At 33.1% G+C, this 22,818-nt stretch overlaps 2 protein-coding genes and 1 pseudogene across 2 annotated transcripts; 1 reads left to right on the forward strand and 2 right to left on the reverse strand.

The window, feature by feature from the left end:
- Positions 1–1,581: 1,581 nt before the first annotated feature.
- On the forward strand, positions 1,582–4,636 carry LOC146946277 (1,4-dihydroxy-2-naphthoyl-CoA thioesterase 1-like). Its single transcript, XM_085744419.1, has 3 exons — positions 1,582–1,991; positions 2,196–2,387; positions 4,321–4,636. Exons 1-3 carry the CDS (start codon positions 1,851–1,853, stop codon positions 4,471–4,473), a joined length of 486 nt encoding a protein of 161 aa, XP_085600545.1. The 5' UTR covers positions 1,582–1,850; the 3' UTR covers positions 4,474–4,636.
- A 644-nt stretch (positions 4,637–5,280) lies between these two features.
- On the reverse strand, positions 5,281–6,674 carry LOC146946278 (uncharacterized). The gene is made up of 4 exons (XM_085744418.1): positions 6,221–6,674; positions 6,081–6,131; positions 5,861–5,994; positions 5,281–5,610 (listed from the first exon to the last, which is right to left on the reverse strand). Exons 1-4 carry the CDS (start codon positions 6,491–6,493, stop codon positions 5,523–5,525), a joined length of 546 nt encoding a protein of 181 aa, XP_085600544.1. The 5' UTR covers positions 6,494–6,674; the 3' UTR covers positions 5,281–5,522.
- A 12,562-nt stretch (positions 6,675–19,236) lies between these two features.
- On the reverse strand, positions 19,237–21,655 carry LOC146946279 (replication protein A 70 kDa DNA-binding subunit A-like; annotated as a pseudogene).
- Between the last annotated feature and the right edge of the window lie 1,163 nt (positions 21,656–22,818).

Here is a 22,818-nt window from a genome sequence, read left to right on the forward strand (position 1 = left end):
AAAAATAGAAAAAAGATGCAGAGGGGTGACCTAAAATCACCCCTCCTCGATACATATTCTTACCTTCATACAAAAATATTTTCGTCCTATTTAGCATCGCTCAATTTCTTAAAAATCCTATTTAGCATCGCTCAATTTCTTAAATAATATTTTTTTTTTTAAGAAGCTAAACTAGCCCACCTAAATTGGCACTGGAGAGAATCGAACCTGAGACCTCGAGAAGGAGCACACTCCCAGATCACAAGTCAATACCACCAGGCCAACCCAAGTGGGTTATCTTACATAATAATTTATTTCACCACTCTTAAAATTATTTGAAAAAATGAATATTCTTTCAATTCAAACTTATAATTTTTTATATAACCTTTTTTGTCTTCAAAAAATAGTTTTGACGCAAGATATTGCATTTAAAATTGGGATCTCATTTTTTAAAATCAATTATGGCACTAATTAAGTAAAATATCTAAAATATTTACTAAAAACTACTGTAAAAAATAAAATAAAAATACTATTTTTTATCAGAAAAAAAAAATTTAAATGTTTTTTTCTTCAATTAATGATGTTCCTTTTTAATTTATTTTATATACCGGGATCACTAGGGGAGATCAATATGGGAAAAATCCGCTGCTCAACTTAAATACATTCATTCTAATGGGTTCTAGTTTTTTAGTGAGAGAAACTCCACCTTATCTTTAAGTTCTGTTCATCTTTCACTCATCAAAGAGGGATGGTTTTAGGTCATCTTTTGATCTAGAATCACTCATCTGCATCTTTTTTCGTCTTTCTTTCAATCTAAATGAGTGATGATTTCCACATATATCAAGTTTTTTCTTGGGTTCTTTCATGATTTCATCGTCCGAGTGCGACGTTGTGTTGTTCGTCATCTTGTGACGCGTTGTTTGATTTTGTGTCTTGTTGCGGTATTCGTTTTCTTCTTATCGAAAGATCAAATTCAGTCAATCATAGATTCAATCAATGACTTGGACGTCATGTTGCAGATCCGGAAGCATTGATGTTCTGGTGATTTATATTTATCATATTATCTGTAGGCATTTTTCCGTTGTATACTATTAACTTGAGTGTTGTAAATTTGTTCGCAGATTCACCATTTACGTTTTTAGCGATGTTGATCATGTTATTGTATCTTATGTATTTTATCAATTTTAATGAATGAATATCATTTTGCTTTTGTAAAAAGAAAAATAACTTAAAAGCATTCATTTAGTTTTTTGTGTGCCTTAAAAATATTGATAAACAAACAATGAATTAGTTCAAATAGTAAGAGACTTAAGTCATTTTAATCATTAAATTCAAAACTCGATCAAGGTAACTCAATCAATAATCTTTTGTATACTACAATTAAATACAAGCAATTACGCACATTAATCGATCTCGACAATTGATTTAAGATTATTCGCTCACACGTTACACCATCACAAATTTATTATTGACTCATCTCCACCGTCGATTTCAGATCCGACGATCAAAAGAAGTAGGTGCATGAAGTAGTTAGTGTATTAAATCCAAATCCTAAAAGTGAGTACCACCATGGCGCACTCCATTTATGCCTCAATGTTCCATATTCAACAATCTACCAACCTTAAAGACTTTACCTACCATCAAACTAACACCTTTCATTTTTTTCTTAATCCCTAAAATACCCTTAAAATCAACGGCTCACAATGATTCCTAAATTAATCCTCCAACACTTTACAAAGCATCGAACTTTCAATGTGCTTGACCATTTTGTCAATAATGACGACTACATAACATAATCTATGAACAATAGGGAACACAAAATATATTCATAGAATACCCGTTTTCAATTTCTCTTTAATTTTTATTCATTCATGGAACACAAAGCATCATCATCGGGAAAACCAAAAGCTGCTGAATTGGATGCACCCCTTCATACAATTGGATTTGAATTTGAAGATTTGTCAGCACAAAAAGTTTCTGGCAATCTTCATCTTACACAAAAGTGTTGCCAGGTCAACCCCAATTTTTGCTTTTTATATTTTTTTTGCTTCTTATAACAATTATTTGACTCTCTCTATGGTTTCTTATTGTTCTATTATAATGTTTCATACATTTTTTATTTTATTTTAATTTGTCCTATGTATATGAACAAGAAAGAAGAATTAATTATATGATTGATTTTTGATTTTATATGGTTATTGATGTGGATTTTGCAGCCATTTAAGGTGCTTCATGGAGGTGTATCAGCAATGATATCAGAATCTCTAGCAAGTATTGGAGCACATATTGCTTGTGGATATAAAAGAGTTGCTGGAATTCAACTTAGCATCAATCATTTGAAAGCAGCAGTCATTGGTGACTTTATCCATGCTGAAGCCACCCCTTTAATTGTTGGTAAAACCATTCAGGTGTTCATCTTAATCTCTTATTATATCATCACTAATTATATTATATAAATTAAAGCTATATGAATTTTCAATGAAAAAAAACAAATTATTAATCTATGACTAGAACATGAACGCTGTATTTGTTGGCAACTCTTCGTTTTACAAAACCTTATACAACTACAAATAATTGATTGATATTTTTTTATGGGTGGACGAAGTGATAAAGTGATAAGCACTACCTGAAACTTACACACAACTACGATATTTTCATTTGCATTGTTAATTTAAAGTGATAAGCACTACCTGAAACTGATAAACACAACTACGATATTTTCATTTGCATTGTTAGTTCAATCATCATATGTGTCTTCCGTTGTTTAGTTTTGTTACGGAATGTGCGTTCCGTTAATTAAAATAGTTTGGTCTATGAATTTACTAATGAAAACACACGGTGACACTGTCTCGTACATAGAGATATTTAGATGTATTGTTTACTTCAAAATGTTGTGTTGAATTTTTTTACTTAAAACTTGTTTTTTCTTTTCTGTTTTACTCTTTTAATTATCATCTCTTTCCTGGCTTTGTTCATTTCACTCGATTGTTGAGGTTTGTCATTGGTGTCGGGATTGTTTGGGTGGATAAGATCTTATCTCAAAATTATCGGTTTGTTGGCTTTTGCTTTTTTCGTCATTTTCCCTTTATTTTTTGTGGAGGTTAACCTTTCATTCCTTTCTACACAAACTGTTCAATGCAATTAGGAAATTTAACAACGGATAATAGTTAGTAAGATGTTAATGGTTTAGTCATAAAAAATAATTCTTAGTTAGGTTTGTTTCTAACGAAAAAAAGTTTTTTATTCGTGGAGGTGATCATCACGTTTGGATTGTCTACTCTTGCTTTTTTACATGCTTAAAAATACTATTAATTATTAAAGTTGCAAAAAAAAATATTTTAATAAATTTTACCTAATCAAACCGGTAAATAATAATAAATATATAATATTAAAAATGATATAAATGGACCCGGCAACCCATTTGGGGTTGACTTCAGATCTTGGAGTTTTCTCTCTCAAAGTCTCCGGTTTGATTCCTCTTTGTATCAATTTTGATGGGCAAGTCCATATAGGATTTTTTTTAGGTTGTTCTAATTGATGCACATTATAGTAAGTTTTAATTCACTCATTTTCATAAGATGCTTACTCCAATAGTACAAGTTTTTTAGGGTTACTACCATCATCTATAATTTGGGCACAATAAATCATACACTAAATGCTCTTATCTGACACCGTGCTTCTTTCGTATCACCCAAATTTAATTTAATCAACCTTTGACCTATCATCGAGTACAAATTAATAGCACTGCACATCTGTGTCCTTTTTTTTTGTTGACCACACATGTTGTTTCTGACATATTCGTGCAAACATTTCACATACCTTTAACTTGCATTTTATCCTGTTTTCATTGATTATTTTTTGGAGTTTTTTATCCATTCAAATAAAAATATTTCAATAATAAATGAAATTTAGTTTATACTTTGTGCATTATATATTTTACTAGGATATTGAAACTTGTAAAAACATAATGCACAGAGCATTTTCACTTGATTTTTAGTTAGTTTTTTTTTTTCTCCACCCTCCACATTCACTTGGATGTTGGAAGTATACTTCTGGAAAAATATGATGCACATTTTTTTTATCTAGATAATACTTCCAAACAAAGTGTGATTTTTAAGAAAACATTTTCACATGAGCATAAAAACATCACTACGACTAGCATGATTCACTCAGCTTGACATGTGTGACTCATTAACATTGCTATAAATATACAGTCAATTTGTGACTTTATAATACCAACACAATATTAGCCACCTAACTTTTGTTAAGCATAAAAACTATGTTATTGTTGAGTCTCATGTGTGATTAAAGAGCATACGATAACAACTTTCTCTGTATCAGGTGTGGGATGTAAGACTCTGGAAGATTGATCCTTCAGACTCACAAAACAGAACGTTGATAGCAACTTCTAGGGTAACTCTTAAAAGCAACATGCCCGTTCCAGATAATGCAAAAGACGCTGGCGATAAGCTAAAGAAGCACGCAAAACTGTAAATGTTCATATAATCAGATTTTAAGTTAAATTAAATAGTCCTTGAATGGAATTACAAATAATCAAGGGAGTCGTATCTATTTACAGATCATGATTCAAGATGAACACCATGATAGACTTTGTTGCTTTTTTTGGTGCTTTGGAAACAATTAAGATTTTAACCTAGGACCACATTCATACTTGATACCAAGATTTAAAATTGCAGACCGCATCTCATGATGCGGCTGCAATATTGCGGTTGCAGCAATGTTTGCAACCGCATCGGGCTGCGATTGTAGTGTGATTGGTAACCACAGAGAAAACTGCATCCAAACACCGTAACGAGTTCATAAGAACTATTTTTCTATCTTTCTTTCTCTTTACATCATTGATTGAGAGTGTTTTAAAGGAATTAAGATATTTTTAAGTTATCGAGAAATGGTTGTTCAAATATCATTTCTCTATATATAATGAGATTTTATAGAGAAAATAGAAGATATTTGAATGATATAAAATAAGTAATAAATTATAATGTTTGACGCTAATAAAAAATAAATTCATGCCACACCAGTACCAATGTCTGCAATTGTAATAGCCGCATTTGCGACCACAATTTAAAACCCTGTTTGATATTAGCTACACAAACTCCTCACCACTAGACAAATCCTTGTGGCTTGATGGACTTCGTAGCTTATGGAAATTTATAATAGATTTAATTAAACATGAATTTTTTTTTTTTTGAACAAGCCAAAATGGAATATATAAACATGAAAATTAATATATATACAGTATCTAATACGCCTAGAACGGTCGATACCAAACATGTTAAGTGCACCCAATCATTGCCAATAATATACTGATTATCAGGATCAACATACAGCCTCAAAGCTTAAAAGCGCCAAAGGGTTATTGTGATCATACTTAAATACACAGATTGTAAATTACATGCAAATCATAAGAATCAAAAGGGCATACAGCTATACACCTATCAAGCAATTTTAATTCACCAAAGAAGCATAATTTCCTAAACAAAAATGCTCACAAAGTACACACCTAGGCATCATTTGCAATGTTAGGAGGATGGTTTCTTCTTGCGAAAGGATTTCGATCTCATGGAGCTTCTATCCTTATTTCCAATGCCAAAACCAGAGATTATATGCCTAAAATATTTTTACACAACACAATTAGAAATAGGCTAACATCTTAACAAAAATGGCCAAAGCTAGCGGCAACCTGAATCTACAAAGCACAGACACAAGACACGACACTGACACATAAAATCGGTTAATAATTTTTAAAAAATAGACATAATTGATTGTAACAACATGCTTACGTATTGAGACTAGTCACTGACACGCCATCAATATAAAATGTCGGTGACAAATAAACCATAATTGAATGATGTGTTACCTGAGACTGCTTAATTGTTGTGTCAAATCACTAAGCTCCAAAATAGAAAGTTTGAGTGAAGATAAAGTTCCAGGTACCTCTTCGGAAACAACCTCAGACAATTTCTTCACTGAATTTCCTAATCTTCCAAAAGCCTTTGCAACAAACAAACATAACAATTAGTTGAAGATTATATTAACCATTCAACAAATCAATTGAAATTCGCAATACAGAAACCTACAATTAACGTTGGAATTGAAATTAAAGCCACAGAGAATAATGCACCAAAAACCTGCAAAATCAAAAAAAAGAACTGTGAAAAGAAAAGAAAATTCACTATCCAGAAATAAAAATTTGTTAAAGATGAAATTTGTGTTGTACCATGGAGAAAACGAATACATGAGAGAGAAGCCCCAATTCAGGGGTGGGGCGAAACCCAACATTTCCGGGCGGCGAAATGGGCGATGTGGCTGTGAATTGCGACAGCGAAGGAGGCGAATTGGGTGTCAGCTGAATTGAGATTGGCTGCGGCGGCGAGGTGGCTGATGCTGTGACTCGAATGGAGCATAGGGTGCGTGAGGATGAAGGGGGGTGTATTTTGGTGGGAGTTGGAGATTTGTTTAAATTGAAAGGTGTTAGTGATTGTAATTGCATTTGAAGTAACGTTGATTCTTTTGGCAAAGTTCAGATACTGCAGTTGAGAGAGAATATCATTTGCAATCTGGAATCGGCACTTGGGGGAAGAATTTCTGGTAATTTGTTAGATTTTTCTTGGATTGACCGTTTATTCCCAATTTGGCATAAGACCAGTTTGAATTCACTTTCTAATCAAAGTAATGATATTTTTTTGGGACAATCCTCTTTTTCTTTTCAATTAATCGAGACACTCATTTTTTTACTACTTAAATAGATTTCATATGTACACATGACTCAGTTATAATTTTGTAATAATAGTAACTAATAAATACTCAATTCTTCCAACCCAAATCTCACACAAATTTCTTAAATGAAACTCCTCATCAATTATCAATAATTTTAAATCATTACATTTAATATTAAAAAAGTATGAGTCTCACTTAAGATTGAAGGTCTTAAGTAAGTCCCCAACAATTTTTCTCCCCAATGGGAGTACCTAATAAGTACCAAGTCTTAAAAGTTTAAGACTCCCTCATTGGGGATGGTCTTGTTGATAAAATACAATAAAAAGAAAAAGAAAAGGAGATGTTTTTTTTTAAAGTTTTCACAAAATGATTGTATAATTATCTTTTATTTTTTAATAAATAAAAATGATATAAACAACTCATAAATAATAGAATATTCCAACATATCACCAATAAAGATTAAGGTTAATCGTACTTTTGATCTCTTTATTTTCACTATTTTGTTGATTTTGTCCTCTTATTTTAAAATTTGACTGTTTTGGTCCTCCCTCAAATATCTAGTCTAATATATGATATATTACATGTTTTAAACTTTTAAATGAAATTTTTAAGGAACTTTCTTACAATTTCATCGATGTTGATTTTTTTCTGTCATTGGATCATATACAACGTCATTTAAACCACATCTCATCACTAATTTTAAGTCCAAAAATATGATGGAGGGACCAAAACTGTCAGACTTTAAAATATGGGGTCAAATATGCAAAATAGTTAAAATAGAAGGACCAAAATTACAATTAAGTCCAAAATTTATGCTCTATAAACGTAGTAATAAAAATTATTAACGTAACGATATTTTTCCCTGACTTAAAGATGAGGAAATACTTCACTCAATGGTGGCTATATTTATTTAGGTCTGACTCTACATGCAAGTTACCTTGCCTTAAAATCATGAAAGGGATCACGAAAGAGAATACCCTAGTTTGTCTTTAAATTTTCACCAATCGATCAATTTATCTTCAATTAATCGAAATAGTCAGAACGTCCCTGAATGTCTCTGGATTTTATAACACTCGTTCAATTTAGTTCATCCATCAAGTTTCGTTGTTAACAATGTTGACATGTCACATTAACCTGTGACGTGGAATTTAAAGTCAACTTTTCCGTATATAAAGAGACAAATTTGATCGAAATTTTTAGAAAATAAATTTTTGTTGACAATGACTATTTTGATCGAAAAATTAAACAAATTAAATTGTGTCCAAAGAAGTAAATTCGTCTTTCAATTATATAACTTATTATCACATCAATTCCCATAAGAGTTTTTCTATTCACACCTCATATATGTCTGGTTACACCCAAGTTTTCTTAAAAGTTTATAATAATACTAAAATTGCCCTTTTATTTAAATTTTCTTAAAACCTTTATTTCATTCATTGTTACTCTAAAATTTCACCCTCTTTCATCCACAAACGATCAAACAATTCTGATGTTCAATCAATCTATATGGAAGATTAAATAGTGAATCAAAACATCTTTCATCCATACTCGATTGCTTATAAGTAAGTGAATTTCTTCTTCATTTTCAATAATGCTAGTTTCAATTTTTTTTCTTCTTGTTTAACTGCATTGTACGACGGTTTCAATTTACATTGTTGAGGTTAATTTAAATTCAATTTAAGTAGGTCATGTAAACTGAATTTAAAATAAGTTTACATGACCTACTTAAACTGAGTTTAAGTATGTGTCACTTAAACTCATTTTACATGACCTACTTAAACTGAGTTTAAGATTAAATTACATGCAAGAATAATTTTGTCATTTTAGAATGTAACCAGGATTATACATGGTGTAAATAAATCACACAATTTGATTTGATAAAATAAATCTAGACAAATATCAAATCAATCCTTTGAAATGACCATGAGTTATCATCATCATTGATACAAAATAAATGCTGCAAGGGCCATAAATAAATCACACAATTTGATTGATAAAATTGGTTTTATAAAGAGCACTGAAACACATACCACCATAGGTGGCATACCACTCATACACCCCTCTTGTGTAGCACATTTAATTAATAAAAAAATTTCTCAAATCCATGTCACACAAAAATGAGTAATGATAAAAAAAAAATTGTAGCAGAGGATTCGGCCCATCTCTCTCTCCCATGCCATTTCCCTTTTCTCCCTTTTTTCCCATGCACCCCGCAAGATTTATTGTCGCTGCCGTCGACCTTCAATTCTCCCCTTTCACCCGTCAATGATTGAAATCCATTGTGTCTCCATTATTATCTATTTGTGCTCTCTCTCGTCGGAGGTTTTCTTTCAACCGCAGCACCCTTGCCGATGTAACGCCCCAAATTTCTGGTTATTTTATATTACTAATGTATTGATAAATTATTAGAATTTTTTGCTATGGAATGATAGTTTTTTTGAAGTGTCTGCCTTTTGTTTTTACGTTGGTAATTAATTTTAGACAGTTACTACTTGAAGCCTAAAATTTTATTGCTATTACTATCTTAACTAGTCCTTTGATGTTTGAACTTATTTTCAATTTATTTAAATAGTAGTTAACTTTATTGTTAAAAATAATAATAGTAATTGGTTTAATATATAGAACAAATAAAAGAGTAAGGAGATTCCGAGGGTAGCATATGGAGTGTATATATATTGTGAGAAGCTGGGTATGATAGGTTTTAGTTATTGATCATTAGTCTATAGAAAACAATAAGAAAGGCTACCGTAACCCTAAAAGCAGAGAAGCCAAGAGAAAGAAGAAGAGGTAACGATGATCAGCACTTTAAAGAGAAACAAGGCTCGGTCTCTGTATCAATCAGCTGTGCATTAAACTTTCTCCGACTTTAACTAGATTTCAGCATGATGCTTCTACCTTTGAGTCACTATTGGGAACAAGGAGTCAATGGAACGGAAGCTTGGACATGGGCTAGCTTTTAAACGCGTCTAAATAAGGTATGGGGTGAGAGAGAAGAGTTCGAGATCATGAGTGCAATTTAAATGGGATGAACAGGAAAATTGTATTTCCCACATGTTCATTCGGGGCTCACCGCGACGGTTGTAGCCCTTGGAGAGAATAATTAAATTAATGTGCAAATTTGGAAGTGTGAGGTTAAAAGATGATTTAGAAACATTATTAAGGTGTTGCTTTGATTTAAACTATGTTGAATTTGTGGTAGTTGATGTATTTGATAGAGTTTGTGTTCTGCTTACTTGTATATTTTCTGTAGATATTTGAATTGATTAATTAATTATTCAATCATTAATATAATTGTGATGTTATATGATGTTGATCTTGTTGAAATGAATCGTTGGTATGCAAAATATATATATGAATATAGATAGTGAGATATTATTTGAACTATGCGTATGTACTATTAGAAATATGTTATGTGAGTTAGTTGTTGTGCTGATATTGAAACATGTGCTTATTTGGCTGGTTGGACTCTTGTTGATTGAAAATTATGTGTGTCGTTGTGTATTTTATAATGGTTATATGATTATGTGAGATTTAGTCAATACGTTGAATATGTGGTGTTGTGAGATGAATTATTGTATTGTGATTAATATGTGAGATTGAAATTATGTCGTGTTAATTTGAAAGTGTTGTGAATCATACTGAGACAAAAATTTGGAACGAAAGACAATTGATGTATTTGAAATTGAGATTACCGAAAATATTGGAATAACGATAGCTTCGACCTGGCTTAAGATGGGACCCCGAAGGGGTGTCCTAGGCCAACGAGGGGAGAAACTAGTTGTTAAATGGGTAAAAGTGAAAATCATTTTGGCATAAGTGTCTTGGATTGAGGAGAGGGTCTATGAGGTCAAACTTCACCTGGCTTATTAATAATGATAAGACCACCATGATATTCCCCCTCCCGGCTTATCAAAAAAGATAAGACCAACATGATATGGTGAATTGTCCGTCCATCCATGTGGTGGCATAGTACTATCGATCTCCTAATCTAGTACTTTAAAACATATTGGTACAAAAGAAAATGAAGAGTCTATAGTTTGAGAGCATGCATATTAAAGTTTGAATTGTGGCTGAACTGGTTGAGTTAGAATGTTGTTTTAAATATCTTAATGATTTATGTTAAATATGATTGATATAACATTGCTCGTATTTGGTGATTTGATATGGTGACGTTTATACTTGACGATTGGATTGTGTTGATGTTTGATGATTTCTTCTAAATGTGATTTGGTTTTATAAGGTATTTAAACTTGATTTTTTGCGTGTTCTTTTCATTTATTTTATGCTATTACATGTTCTCGAAACTCACCCCTTCGTTGTTTGTGTTTGCTGGCTTGGCCCTGCGGTTGCGAAACCGTAGTTCTATAGGTTATGAGTCTTGGAGTCAAGTACGTGCCTTCCATGAAGATTTGTCATGTGTCGTCTGTTAATTTGGGGAAAAGCTCCGCTCTGATAGTGACACTAGAAAAGGGATATGCTTACTTATTTAGTTTTGTACAAGAAAATCATTTTCTATGATGTAAAAGAAAAGTATTATATTTTCAAGGAAGTTAAATGTGAATTAGGTTTGTTATGAGTCAATGTGGTATCCTAAATCTTGTGGAAGAATTCTTATATTAAAGTTTTTATTTGGCAGTTTCCGCTGCGAATCAAACTCTATTTTTAATTAAATAATAGTAATAATTATTTTTGGGATTTAGGGTGTCACAGCCGACACTCTCTCTGCTCCCTCTCGTCAGCGTTGTGCAACTCAGGTATATTCATTCATCTCCCTTTTGTTTGATTTGGTTGTTCAATATGACAATTTATATCTGTGTGTATTCACTATTCTTGCGGTATGTGGTAATCTGGTAATTTATCTAGTCGGCGTTCCTCATTTTTGCGGTGATTCACTATTCTTGTTATTCATACCAGTTTAATTAGAATTAGACTTAAACATTTATAGGTATATTGAAAATCTTTTTTTTTTAAATTTATATATAAGATTTTGGCAGTATTAAAGTTAAGAATGGGTTGAATTTTACGTTACGTGTGTTTATTGATGGATAAAGTTTGTTAAATAGAGGCTATGGACATTCATTGGGTTAGACTATAGCCAGTTTTGTGGGTCACAGAACAAAATAGGAATGCATTAGCGAGAAAATTTAAGGTTCAATGGCTTATTATTATACATGAGGTTTCATGACAAAACATTATAGCATTGTTTGATCCATCTAATTAGTCTCACCTAGTGGGAAACAACTTTGATGGTTATTGTTGTATGCTGGGTTTTTTACTCGATGCCCTTATCTTTGATATCTGTTTGTTATACACTTTTTATGCTAATATATTATATTAATTAGTATCATTCTTTGTAGAGGCGGAACTCATAATTTATTATGTATGTTTTCAGGTGGCACCTGGTTTTGGTTTGTAAACTCCTTTGGCAGCATCGGCATCACAGTCAGCATCATCACAAACATCTGTATGTATTTCTTGTTTTTATGATCTAAAAATATTTCTTAGAATGTTGTTATGGAAGATTGAAGCACCAGTGTAGTTTGATTTGTGTTGCAGAATTTGTTATTTTGTGGACCATAAATTCTAGGCAGAATGTTATGGTGATAGATTTTGTTTTAAAACCAGTTGAATCATTAAGTAAATATCGAACCAATTGAATCCAATTTTAAAAAATTTGAATCTCAATTTCAACAATTCAAATTTCATAGACATTTGAAGAAAGTCATTCATTGATATTCATAAGTCAATTCTTAATATTCATAGACAAAATTACATGGTTATTCATTCAGATAAAAGTTAAACATAATAGTAGTGGATGTAAACTAAATTATTCAAGATTGCATTTGATAGTAAACTAAATAATTTCAAGATAGCATTTGACAGTAAACTAAATTATTTAAGTTGTAAAGACGACACGCCTTTATATTTTTGTTTTCTTTTTACAGTAAAAGTTCAGTTGATTGGCAATAACAATTGCATCTGTTGTAGTCTTCTCAACCACTAATAACAATTGCATCTGTTCATGTGGTAATTCTAGCATTGTCTAGCCAACAAAATGGTATGTGTATGTGATAAATGTCAATTAGTTTGTTTGATTTCATTAGTGTTTTGTGTTTTTGTTAATGTCTTTCCTTATATGTCGCCTTAGGAATTCTTGTTTATTATAGTTACGTCTCAGGCATGAATGTAAGTCAAAGTATATTACTAAAGTCAACGAGAAGCTTACTGAAGTATACTACAGTTATTCTTATTTTTGTTAATTGCATCTTTTCCCACTGATGCAAGTAACGACATGAAACCAGTAGTTGACTGTTAGGATGAAAAGTAGTTAACCGTATCACCGTACGCTTGCAACCCATCATTTATAGACATAGGATGTGTTGTAGGTTGTATTACAAAGTGAAATATAAATTGCATTAACATAATTAACATTCTATTACTATTAAAAACATCTGGTTGCAAGCGTACGGTTTCATGTCGTTACTTTTACTTTTAATAATAGTAGGTTAATACCAACTTACTTCCATAAACAAAACATCTGGTTTTTTCCCTTTGCAGTTTACTTTTTTTCGCAATATTTTCAGTGGTGGACAACCGACTATTAGTTCAAGGACGTCCCTTACGTGGTACTTTTAACGGATTAAGAATTGGATGTTCAGGTTGCTGATATAATGAATCCTCCGTCGTGTTTAAGCTATCATCCCCTCCCACATCACAATCTGTCTGTGAAGTAATTTTGCCCAACTTCTTGCTAGATCATTTGTTCATTTCTACATACAAATTTGTGGTTTGACTAGGTGTCTTAGCCGCATATTTTGCAATTTCATCAAATATCTTGCAAAGACCTTCAAGTCTTTCTATGCGTGGTTGTAGTTTTATGGCATTGTAACTTGTCTTCATGTCTGCATATTTTCTCTTCACATTTTTACTCCATCTTGGCAAGATAAATTTAGATGGAAGCTCTTTCACTTTTAGCTGACCAAGTACGAAAAATGAATGTCTACACAAAACGCCTCTGAACACAAACAGCAAACAAGTACACGTAACGTTATCGTCTTCGCAATTGAAATCAATACAATACCTACTTTCATTCGATTTACCACACACAATACTCTCCTCTAAATCAGTTTATGTTGATGTAAAACCAAATATAGTCACACCTTCAAAATAACAATTGCATTTCCCCCAAAATTCTACTTGTATCTCCATATACTTTGCACGAGTGTACTCAACTTGAAATTGTCTCTCGATTGTGGAATTTGACCCGCATGGAAATATTGTGCTTGAAGACCGAAAATCTGCCTCATATTCCTTTTCAGCCTTGTCTTGGAGTGCGTTGTCGTATTGCTTTATAAATTCACTAAGATAAGTTCTATCATTCATGTAACCGTCGAAAAAAGCATTCATACTTTCACTCCTCTGTGTTGTTGACATTCCGACCCAGAAATCATGTTTTAAATAACATGGTACCCAACTTTTCCGCTCTTTGAAAATGTTATTCAACCAAACATTTTCACCCAAACCATATTTATCAATGAATGTTGTCCACCCAACAACAAAATCATCAACCAGCAGAGAATCATAGACACAATTTTCCATAGCATTTTTTATTCCTTTGTACTGTGCATATCCTTTCAATTTTTCAGCAATTTTCCTCATTATATTCCATAGACACCACCTATGCCTATTATTAGGAAACACAACCTCGATTGCATTCTGCATTGCTTTGCACTGATCAGTTACAATTCCCACTGGAGCCCTCGAAGACATACACCTTAGCAATGTTTCGAACAACCAGGTAAAGGACCTAGTATCTTCAGCTGATAAAAGACCACAACCTAGTAAAATGGATTGCCCGTGATGATTTACACCAACAAAAGGGGCAAATGGCATGTCATATTTGTTTGTCAAGTAGGTGGTATCGAACGTGGCAACATCATCAAAGTACTCATAGGCAGACCTACTACGTGCATCAACCCAGAAAACATTCTGCACATGAAAGTCCTCGTCCAAACAACAAACAATGTTTACATATTACTAATTTTCTTCATGAAGCACCAGACGACAAACAATGTCACTGCGGATCCGAAGGATATCCTCCTGTAGATAAGTAAATGCATTTATTTGGATATATATCAATATTTACATATTACTAATTAATCAACAACAAACTAATAAAACGCAATGCTTAAGAAGATTTAAAGCATTATCAATGAATAGTCGGGCATACTCTTCTGCCCCCATTTTGCTTGACCATCTCACAGCTCCAAGTACTTAAGGACATAAACCCCACAATCATGACTGCAAATTTTACAAATTTCAAATTAGGTAAATAAACCCTAAACACAAGTAATATATCAATGAGTCTTAGAATGTTTTTCAACATCACTAACCAATTTTTTTGCTTTGGTAAATCCACCACTACAACTTCCAACTAAGATCCCAACAGATTTGCTTTATTGTTCGGTCCTTTATTCATAAATTCTACTACCCCATCAAAACGGACTTTCTGTAAAAACACACGTTCTCATTTGATCAACATTAATTACATTAACCACTAAATTAACCAAAACAATTTAATTAAGAATTAGATATACCATCGCATTATCCAAACGCTGCCTTGGGCCATTTCTTTCATTGTATAACGAGTCCAGCACATACACTTTCCTCTTCCTATGGTCCAAGACGTAACATGTCCAGTGGTCTTCGAAATGGGTTGAGGCAAATACCTAATTTTAATGATAAAAATTACTCAACCATGTTGCATAAACCAAATTTGTCGCACATAATTTTTTTTTGTTTCATTGACATCAAATTTATTAGGCAGAGTTGTCGCAAGGTGAAAACAAAACTCGCAAAATAAGGAGTTACAATAGGCACCAAATATAAGTGGAGACCCCACATAAAAAACCACACAAAACAAACCCCCTACCGATCTAATACAACAAAAACCCATATAAAGAAAACCTCACTGAAAAATCCACTGCCACAGAAACGCAGAATAGAAACAAATATTACATGAGAGAGATGAAAAACATTTACTATGAAAGACAAATTCATCACCTCTCATCTACACCTACAACAGCATAATGATTACTTAAAGTTAAAATATAAACTTACTAAGTCAGATAACCACAACGCCTCAAGTGTCTTGGTCCAATGGATTGAGCTGAAATTCAAGATATATATGCCTCGTTGGTCTTAATTAAATTGTTTTGGTTAATTTAGTGGTTAAAGTAACTAGACCTTCCACCCGTGCTGCCGCACGGGTCAATTTAAGCTGTCGGTATAGCAATTTAAGATAAACATGGATCATATATTCCATACATTATGGTCCTCCATACATGCATTGGATTTACATAAAACATAATTGGTGAATACAGTGGATCCGAAATCAAGCAAACCAATATGATCAGTATAAGATATGACTTGAGATTTTATAAGAACCAATGTCCTAACTTTTAACAGATGATAACACGCTTATCACATGCAAAGCTCCAAAAGCAAAAAGCACATCCAGCAAATGGTTATACCATAATAAAATAGAAATGACATCATATACCAACACACCAAACATTTCAAGTACAATATGCTAATGAAAATCATGCCCCGGTGCAGTGTAAAAAAATCTCTAACAACAAACATAGCAGATAGTCACCACTACTAAGCTGGACAGAGTAGCTACCCTGCTATTTGTTTCAATAATACAACTTCTCATATGTAAACCAGAGTCTCCTTCCTACAAATTGCAGAAAATTTAATGATACACTACATTTGCAGTGCTGTCAACACAGTTACTATCTTCATCCAGCAGCAAAATCTTTAGGCCAGTTCTTGAGGTAACTCTTGATATTGAAACATAAAGTTGACCATGCGAGAAGACCGGTTGTGAAAGGTATATGCCGACTTGTTTGAGGGACTGCCCTTGACTCTTATTAATGGTCATCGCAAAGCAAACCGTTATAGGGAATTGTTTACGTTGAAATTTAAATGGAATTCGTGGATCAGAAGGTGACAATGCCAGCCTTGGTATGTACACCTTATCACCAATATTGGTCCCTGTAATCACTTCTCCCTCAAGAACATATCTTCCCATCCTTGTGATTACCAATCTTGTTCCATTGCAAAGGCCTATAGTTGGGTCCAAGTTGCGCATCAACATCACAGGTACTCCAACTTTTAATCTTATCTTGTGATTTGGGATACCTGAAGCATTAATTGTGTTCAGAAACTCAGGTGTATGGATGTCGTCTGGCCTACTGCTCATGGACGATTTATCCATTGTAGAATCACAGCTTAAGTATATTTTTTCTTCACCCGGCATAAGAGACATCATATAATCATTAATCTCATCAACGGTCAGATTTTTTGGTGTTAAAATTGCTCTTTCTTTGAAAAACGAAGTATCATGCAAGTTATCTAATAGACTTGGATATACGTACTCAACAATGGATGCAATGGGATCACCTAAACTTTGGAGGAGCAAATCATCCGGAATTTTCAGACTTATATTGACATCGTTATCTTCTCCGATGGTACCATCACCTATTCCAAGCACCCACTCGCTAAATTCCTTCCTTTCGCGTAACTCATGCTCTGAACAACCATGTAACAACCTCATATTAGTTGTTAAGGTTAAAACCTCGCAATATTGCCATAGTTGAGAAGAATTGAGGCTTGCATTGCAAATGTCTTGTCTGGTTGCCTTTGGTATCACAGGCAGTATTTGTCGAAAATCACCGTCAAGAACAACTACTTTACCGCCAAATGGAATATCCAAGCGATCGTTGTTTTCATGTCTAAGTATATCCCTCATGGTTCGATCAAGTGCTTCAAATAAGTGTTTGTGCATCATGGGAGCTTCATCCCAAATGATAAGTTTTGTCACTCTAATGAGTTCAGCCAAGTGACTTTTAGGTTCGATGGTACACGTCGAAAGTTCGTCAACGGTGATTGGAAGATGAAACCTGGAATGTGTTGTCCTTCCTCCAGGTATGAGAAGTGCTGCAATACCGCTAGAAGCAACTGTCAGCACAATTTCCCCCTTCGAACGTAAGGCTGATGACAGCGCTCTCCATAGGAAAGTCTTCCCGATACCGCCATATTCGTATACGAAAAATAGACCAGGTCGTTTGGCATCTATCCTTGTCATGATTTTGTCATAAATATTTTTCTATTCAGACGTCATGGTTGCCATCAATCTTGAATGCTCGGCTTCCAGTACCTGTTTGTTGTAATTCAACTCATCGTATATTAACATGTTTCATGCACGGTGTATCAATGACACATCAGGCTGCGGCCTGATGCTTACAACGTACAACCTTGACAGATGTACATCCAAAGAAGTGAAAAGGCTGCATGGCAATTGACATATATATATATATATATATATATATATATATATATATAGAATGGTCAAGCACCAAAGATGGGTATGAAAACAAAAGAATTTATTAGCACATGGTTTCCAATGTACAGAACAACCAAAGGTTGTCTGGAGTAATGTGTGAATATATTGTAAAATTTGTAAATATAAATATAAAACTCAATGTGTTACTTACATACATTTTTTTTTTGAATAATTTCGATTTTATCATGTCCAGGATTAGTTAATAAGTCCTTACCAAACTTAAAATCTATAGTTAAATATATAACATTGCACAGGACTTTTTATATTCGGGGTAACTATTTTGTAAGATTGATAGAAAATAAAATACAAAGAATGGCCAACTTATAGTTAAATAAATAAATTGCATAGGACTTTTAATTTTAGCCACTATCTAGTCACATTGATAAATTTGTAAACTTACAAAAAAAAAAAAACAGCGTGTTAATTTTATTGAGCATTTTCTTAACAAACATATGCTAATGACCTACATAGAGTGTTGATGATTTAATTCCAATTTATATTTTCAAAGACTATGACCCCAACAAAAAAACTTTGTTCTGTCATGCCTATGTACTTTGCAATCCAATCATCAAAAATCGTCATTGGTGAACACGACATTTTCACCTGAAGTGCTGAGTTCACCTAACCATTACAAACATGTGTTCAACTTTAAATAATAAAAGTTTGTAGACTACAAATTGATACCCTACTAAATTTGTACATCCTTAAGGATAATGAATACATTAATTCAATTTGGAAAAAGATCTTCGTGGTTAGCTGGAGTTAGCAGCGCCTCAACATTTTTACTTATTGCTTTGGTAATCATGTAACTTATAAATATTTTATTAAAAATGGGAAGGGCAATCACGTAAACAGGAGATTGAACATAAAGTGGACCAATCTAAGGTAAGAAACTTTGATTGCAATAACAGATAGACTTCCATTAGGATAAACCACCACATTAGGATAAAACAAAACTAACACAAACCAAAAAGCCTAACGTTGCACTTGCACACAGCTTACACAAACAAACATCTGATCATAACGACCTTAGGACACAAAAAAACATGAAAAAAAACTTCAAACACAGAACATTGTTCAACACCCAGAGTTACATGACATATCATCTAATCAATAGGTTCCTGCTTAACACACTTGAGCTTCACAGGCTTTGTTGTCGATTCCTCCCCCACTTCAGTGTTTTGACCGTTAACATCTGGATATTTCTCTGCAGACCTTTCTCTTGATTTCTTTGCTGAGTTATTGCTTTGTTTTCCAGATTTTTTGCTGCAAGGGGTGATTTCACAATCAATCAAGTCAATTACATCGCCATAAATAGTCACATCATCGCCCTTCTGACCACCTGCAGATTTGGTTGAATCACCGCACTCAAGTAATGGAATCTGAAAATTAAACAGTTCCAAAATAGTTATTAAACGAAAGCATTCAGGTAAGGTAAGGAAACAGAGTGCAAATAACAATCACCTCCGTTGGTACGTCAACACCAACATTCCGCGGTGGGCTCCTAGTATCGGTTCCGAAGTCGTCGTCTATCACCTAGTAATACATACTGTTGCGTTAGGAAGGTTTTAAAGGAAATCAGAAATCAAAAGAAGTTAAACTGAAATTACCTTTATATTGTGAAGAGTCATGAATCGATTAATGATATCGGTATCAGCAAAAGTACGCTTAACAACATAATTTCTCCAATTGTGTAACAGGTTACCATATGTTACCTCGACTTTGAACAACATCTGATTGCCAATAAATGTTTCAAACTCAGCTGGGAGTTCAGTTGCGTTGATATTCTGGCCAAACAACAGGAAATGATCAGTGGACACATATCATTTATTAACAATACAAAGTAACCACGTTACCTGTGCGTCTATCATGTCTTGCACACTCCTATTTATATAGTTTGTGACATTGCGATCAAAGAGTATAAAACTTGTCGATCCAGTGTGATCCATGACCTGCACATGTAGTTTGTATCTATGGTACACAGAAATATTACAATGCAGTCAGATACGTTGTCGAGTTGCTACATAGGTATCCATTTATAATGATGATATTCAAATGACTACCTAGGCACATTATTCCTCCCTATGTTGCATTTTGGACAAAAAAAGCCTTCCCGCAGCAGTTCTAACACGTCCAACGCATTTGGTGCAAGACTGGTAATACCATCCATATTCTGACTCAATATCACAGATGGTTGCAACCACTATCCCAACACAATGTTGCATAAAATCAATAAGTAACTGTCTTATATGCCATTTAAAAAATAATAAGGACATAGAAAATAAACCAAATTAACTTAGGAAAATTACATCAGAGGATTCAATTAATTCCTCAATTGTCATTCTCCGAGACTGAAGCATATCATCAGCTACAGAAACTATGCTAGTCTGGGTTTGTTGGCTGACACCCTGCGTCACTTGGACATCACCACCATCAATCCTGGTGAAACAGAATGACATTAAGTTGGGTTACACAACTGATTATATTATCCCAAGAGTATGCAATAAAAAGATTGTGAAATATGGTACCTAGACTTATAGTCCACAACTTCGGGCAAATCACCATCCAAAATGAGGTTTGTCCCATAAAATGTGTTTGACACGCCCATTACTCCACAATACTTCTTCAATTTGCACATTTGCAAGACAACGACAACAGGAGACGCGGTGTCATGGCTGGCCATGAAAGCATTCAGTCTTTCAGCATAACTAGCCCAGAGAGTACAATGTATCCTGGTATTTCTGCACAAAAAATCAGCAAGAGGTCATCAGTACTCATTTCAAATTGAAATAATGCAGCCTATCACATATTGCACTAACGGACACATACTGTGAATCTTGTAACGTGATATCAATAAGCTTGCTCTTCCTCCCATTGATGTCTTTCTCCTTAATCTTATCCTTTTCCACCACATGGCCAATGACATCTAAAAAATAAAAAATCACCATTTAAGCTAAGTTATCTAACAAAAGTCTCTAATCAAACCTGTATTACTGAACTTCATAAAATAAGTCAATCACTTACCAACAACAATTTCCTCTCTGTCGGATTCAAGAATGTCAGGGAATGACATGAAATCAAAGTGATTCAGAGGTATATTGGAGCCATCAATTTTGCTATACTTAGCTCTGTCAATCAGGTTCAGTCTAAACATATGTTTAGTCACAGCAAATCTTGGTTCATTCTTAGTGACCAAGACAGTTTGAACGTCATAAGCAGATCCAAGCTCAACACTTGCTCTGACCTTTGGCAACAAATGTTTCTTGGCAGAAGCTTGAATTTTACCCAGCTGATGAAAACAATTAAGTTGTTTGTTAGACAAATTAAAAAACTTTACTTTCAAGAATCTGGAATAAAAATGCAAGTAAAGACTACCTTCTCGTCTAGAAGCAACATATGAAGGAGACCATCTTCTTGTGGGTTGCCGTAGTCAGGTACAATCCACATCTGGATTACACGGACACGAAGCTTAATGTTAACTTTTCCAGCTAAAATTGCAGAGACGGGTGTTATAATTGGTGCCATTTCGGTGTGATATGCAGAGGTATTCTAAGTAATATGAAACACGGTCAGGAAGAAGGAATGAAAGAGGGGAATATGCACTTTAGCTATATATATAGATACAAAATCATTGTTTGGTTCATAATAAATTTCAAATTGGTGACTTCCAATGCATTGGAAGCCTACTTTGAATGGAAAAACTTGAAGCTTATTTAGTGGTTTGCATAGGTAAACGAACAGGTTCCTATGTATCAATAACCTAGTAAAACAAAAACGGCAGAGAGAGAGTCATTCTTTTTTAAGACTTCTCTCATTGAATGCTGCTACCTGTTATATGCGTTTCATGTTCTTATCAACCTTGAATTCATGCTAAAAAAATGTTCTTATAAACATCAAATGTTCATTGAATCTATAAGTGCAACTTTTTGTATTTTAATTTAACCCAAACAATACTTTTCAAATTTTTTAATTTAACCCAAAATAACCCAACTACTAATTTTTTTAGTTTTTTAATTTAACCCAACTAAAGATTGCAATAGATAAATTTTATATTTTTAAATAACCATGGTCTATTAAAAAACATATCCATGCAAATTCATCTACTTATCTATTGGACGTAATAAAAACTAATTTAGACTATACTTATTCGTCTGTACTTAGTAAGTTCATTATGACATCCTAACCTTGCATGGACCACACACATGTAGGACTTTCCAAATTAGCATGTACATAAAAAGTTAATAAGTCCTTCATAATGTTTTTTTTTTGTGAAAGTAGTCCTTCATAAAGTTAATTGTTATAGTTACTGCTATACACATAAATTGTAATATTTGTAAATATAAATATAAAACTTAATCGACTATATTAGAAATTATTTATTTTGAATAATTTCGAATTTACCATGTCCATTAATCGTTAATAAGTCCTTGCCAAATTTAAAATCTATAGTTAAATAAATAACATTGCACATGCTATTAAAATAAATTATATATTTAGATATTATTCGCGTCAACTATTTTGTAAAATTGATATATTTGCTTGATATATTTGCAAATACAAAGAATGACCAACTTATAGTTAAATAAATAAATTGCATAGGACTTTTAATTTTAGCCACTATATAATCACATTGATAAATTTGTAAACTAACAAAAAAAAAATCAACGTGTTAATTATAATCATTCTTT

The sequence above is a fragment of the Medicago sativa genome, chromosome 2 (genome assembly GCF_051527215.1).
Source record: "Medicago sativa cultivar Bolivia chromosome 2, Bolivia_mono, whole genome shotgun sequence".
Lineage (NCBI taxonomy): Eukaryota > Viridiplantae > Streptophyta > Magnoliopsida > Fabales > Fabaceae > Medicago > Medicago sativa.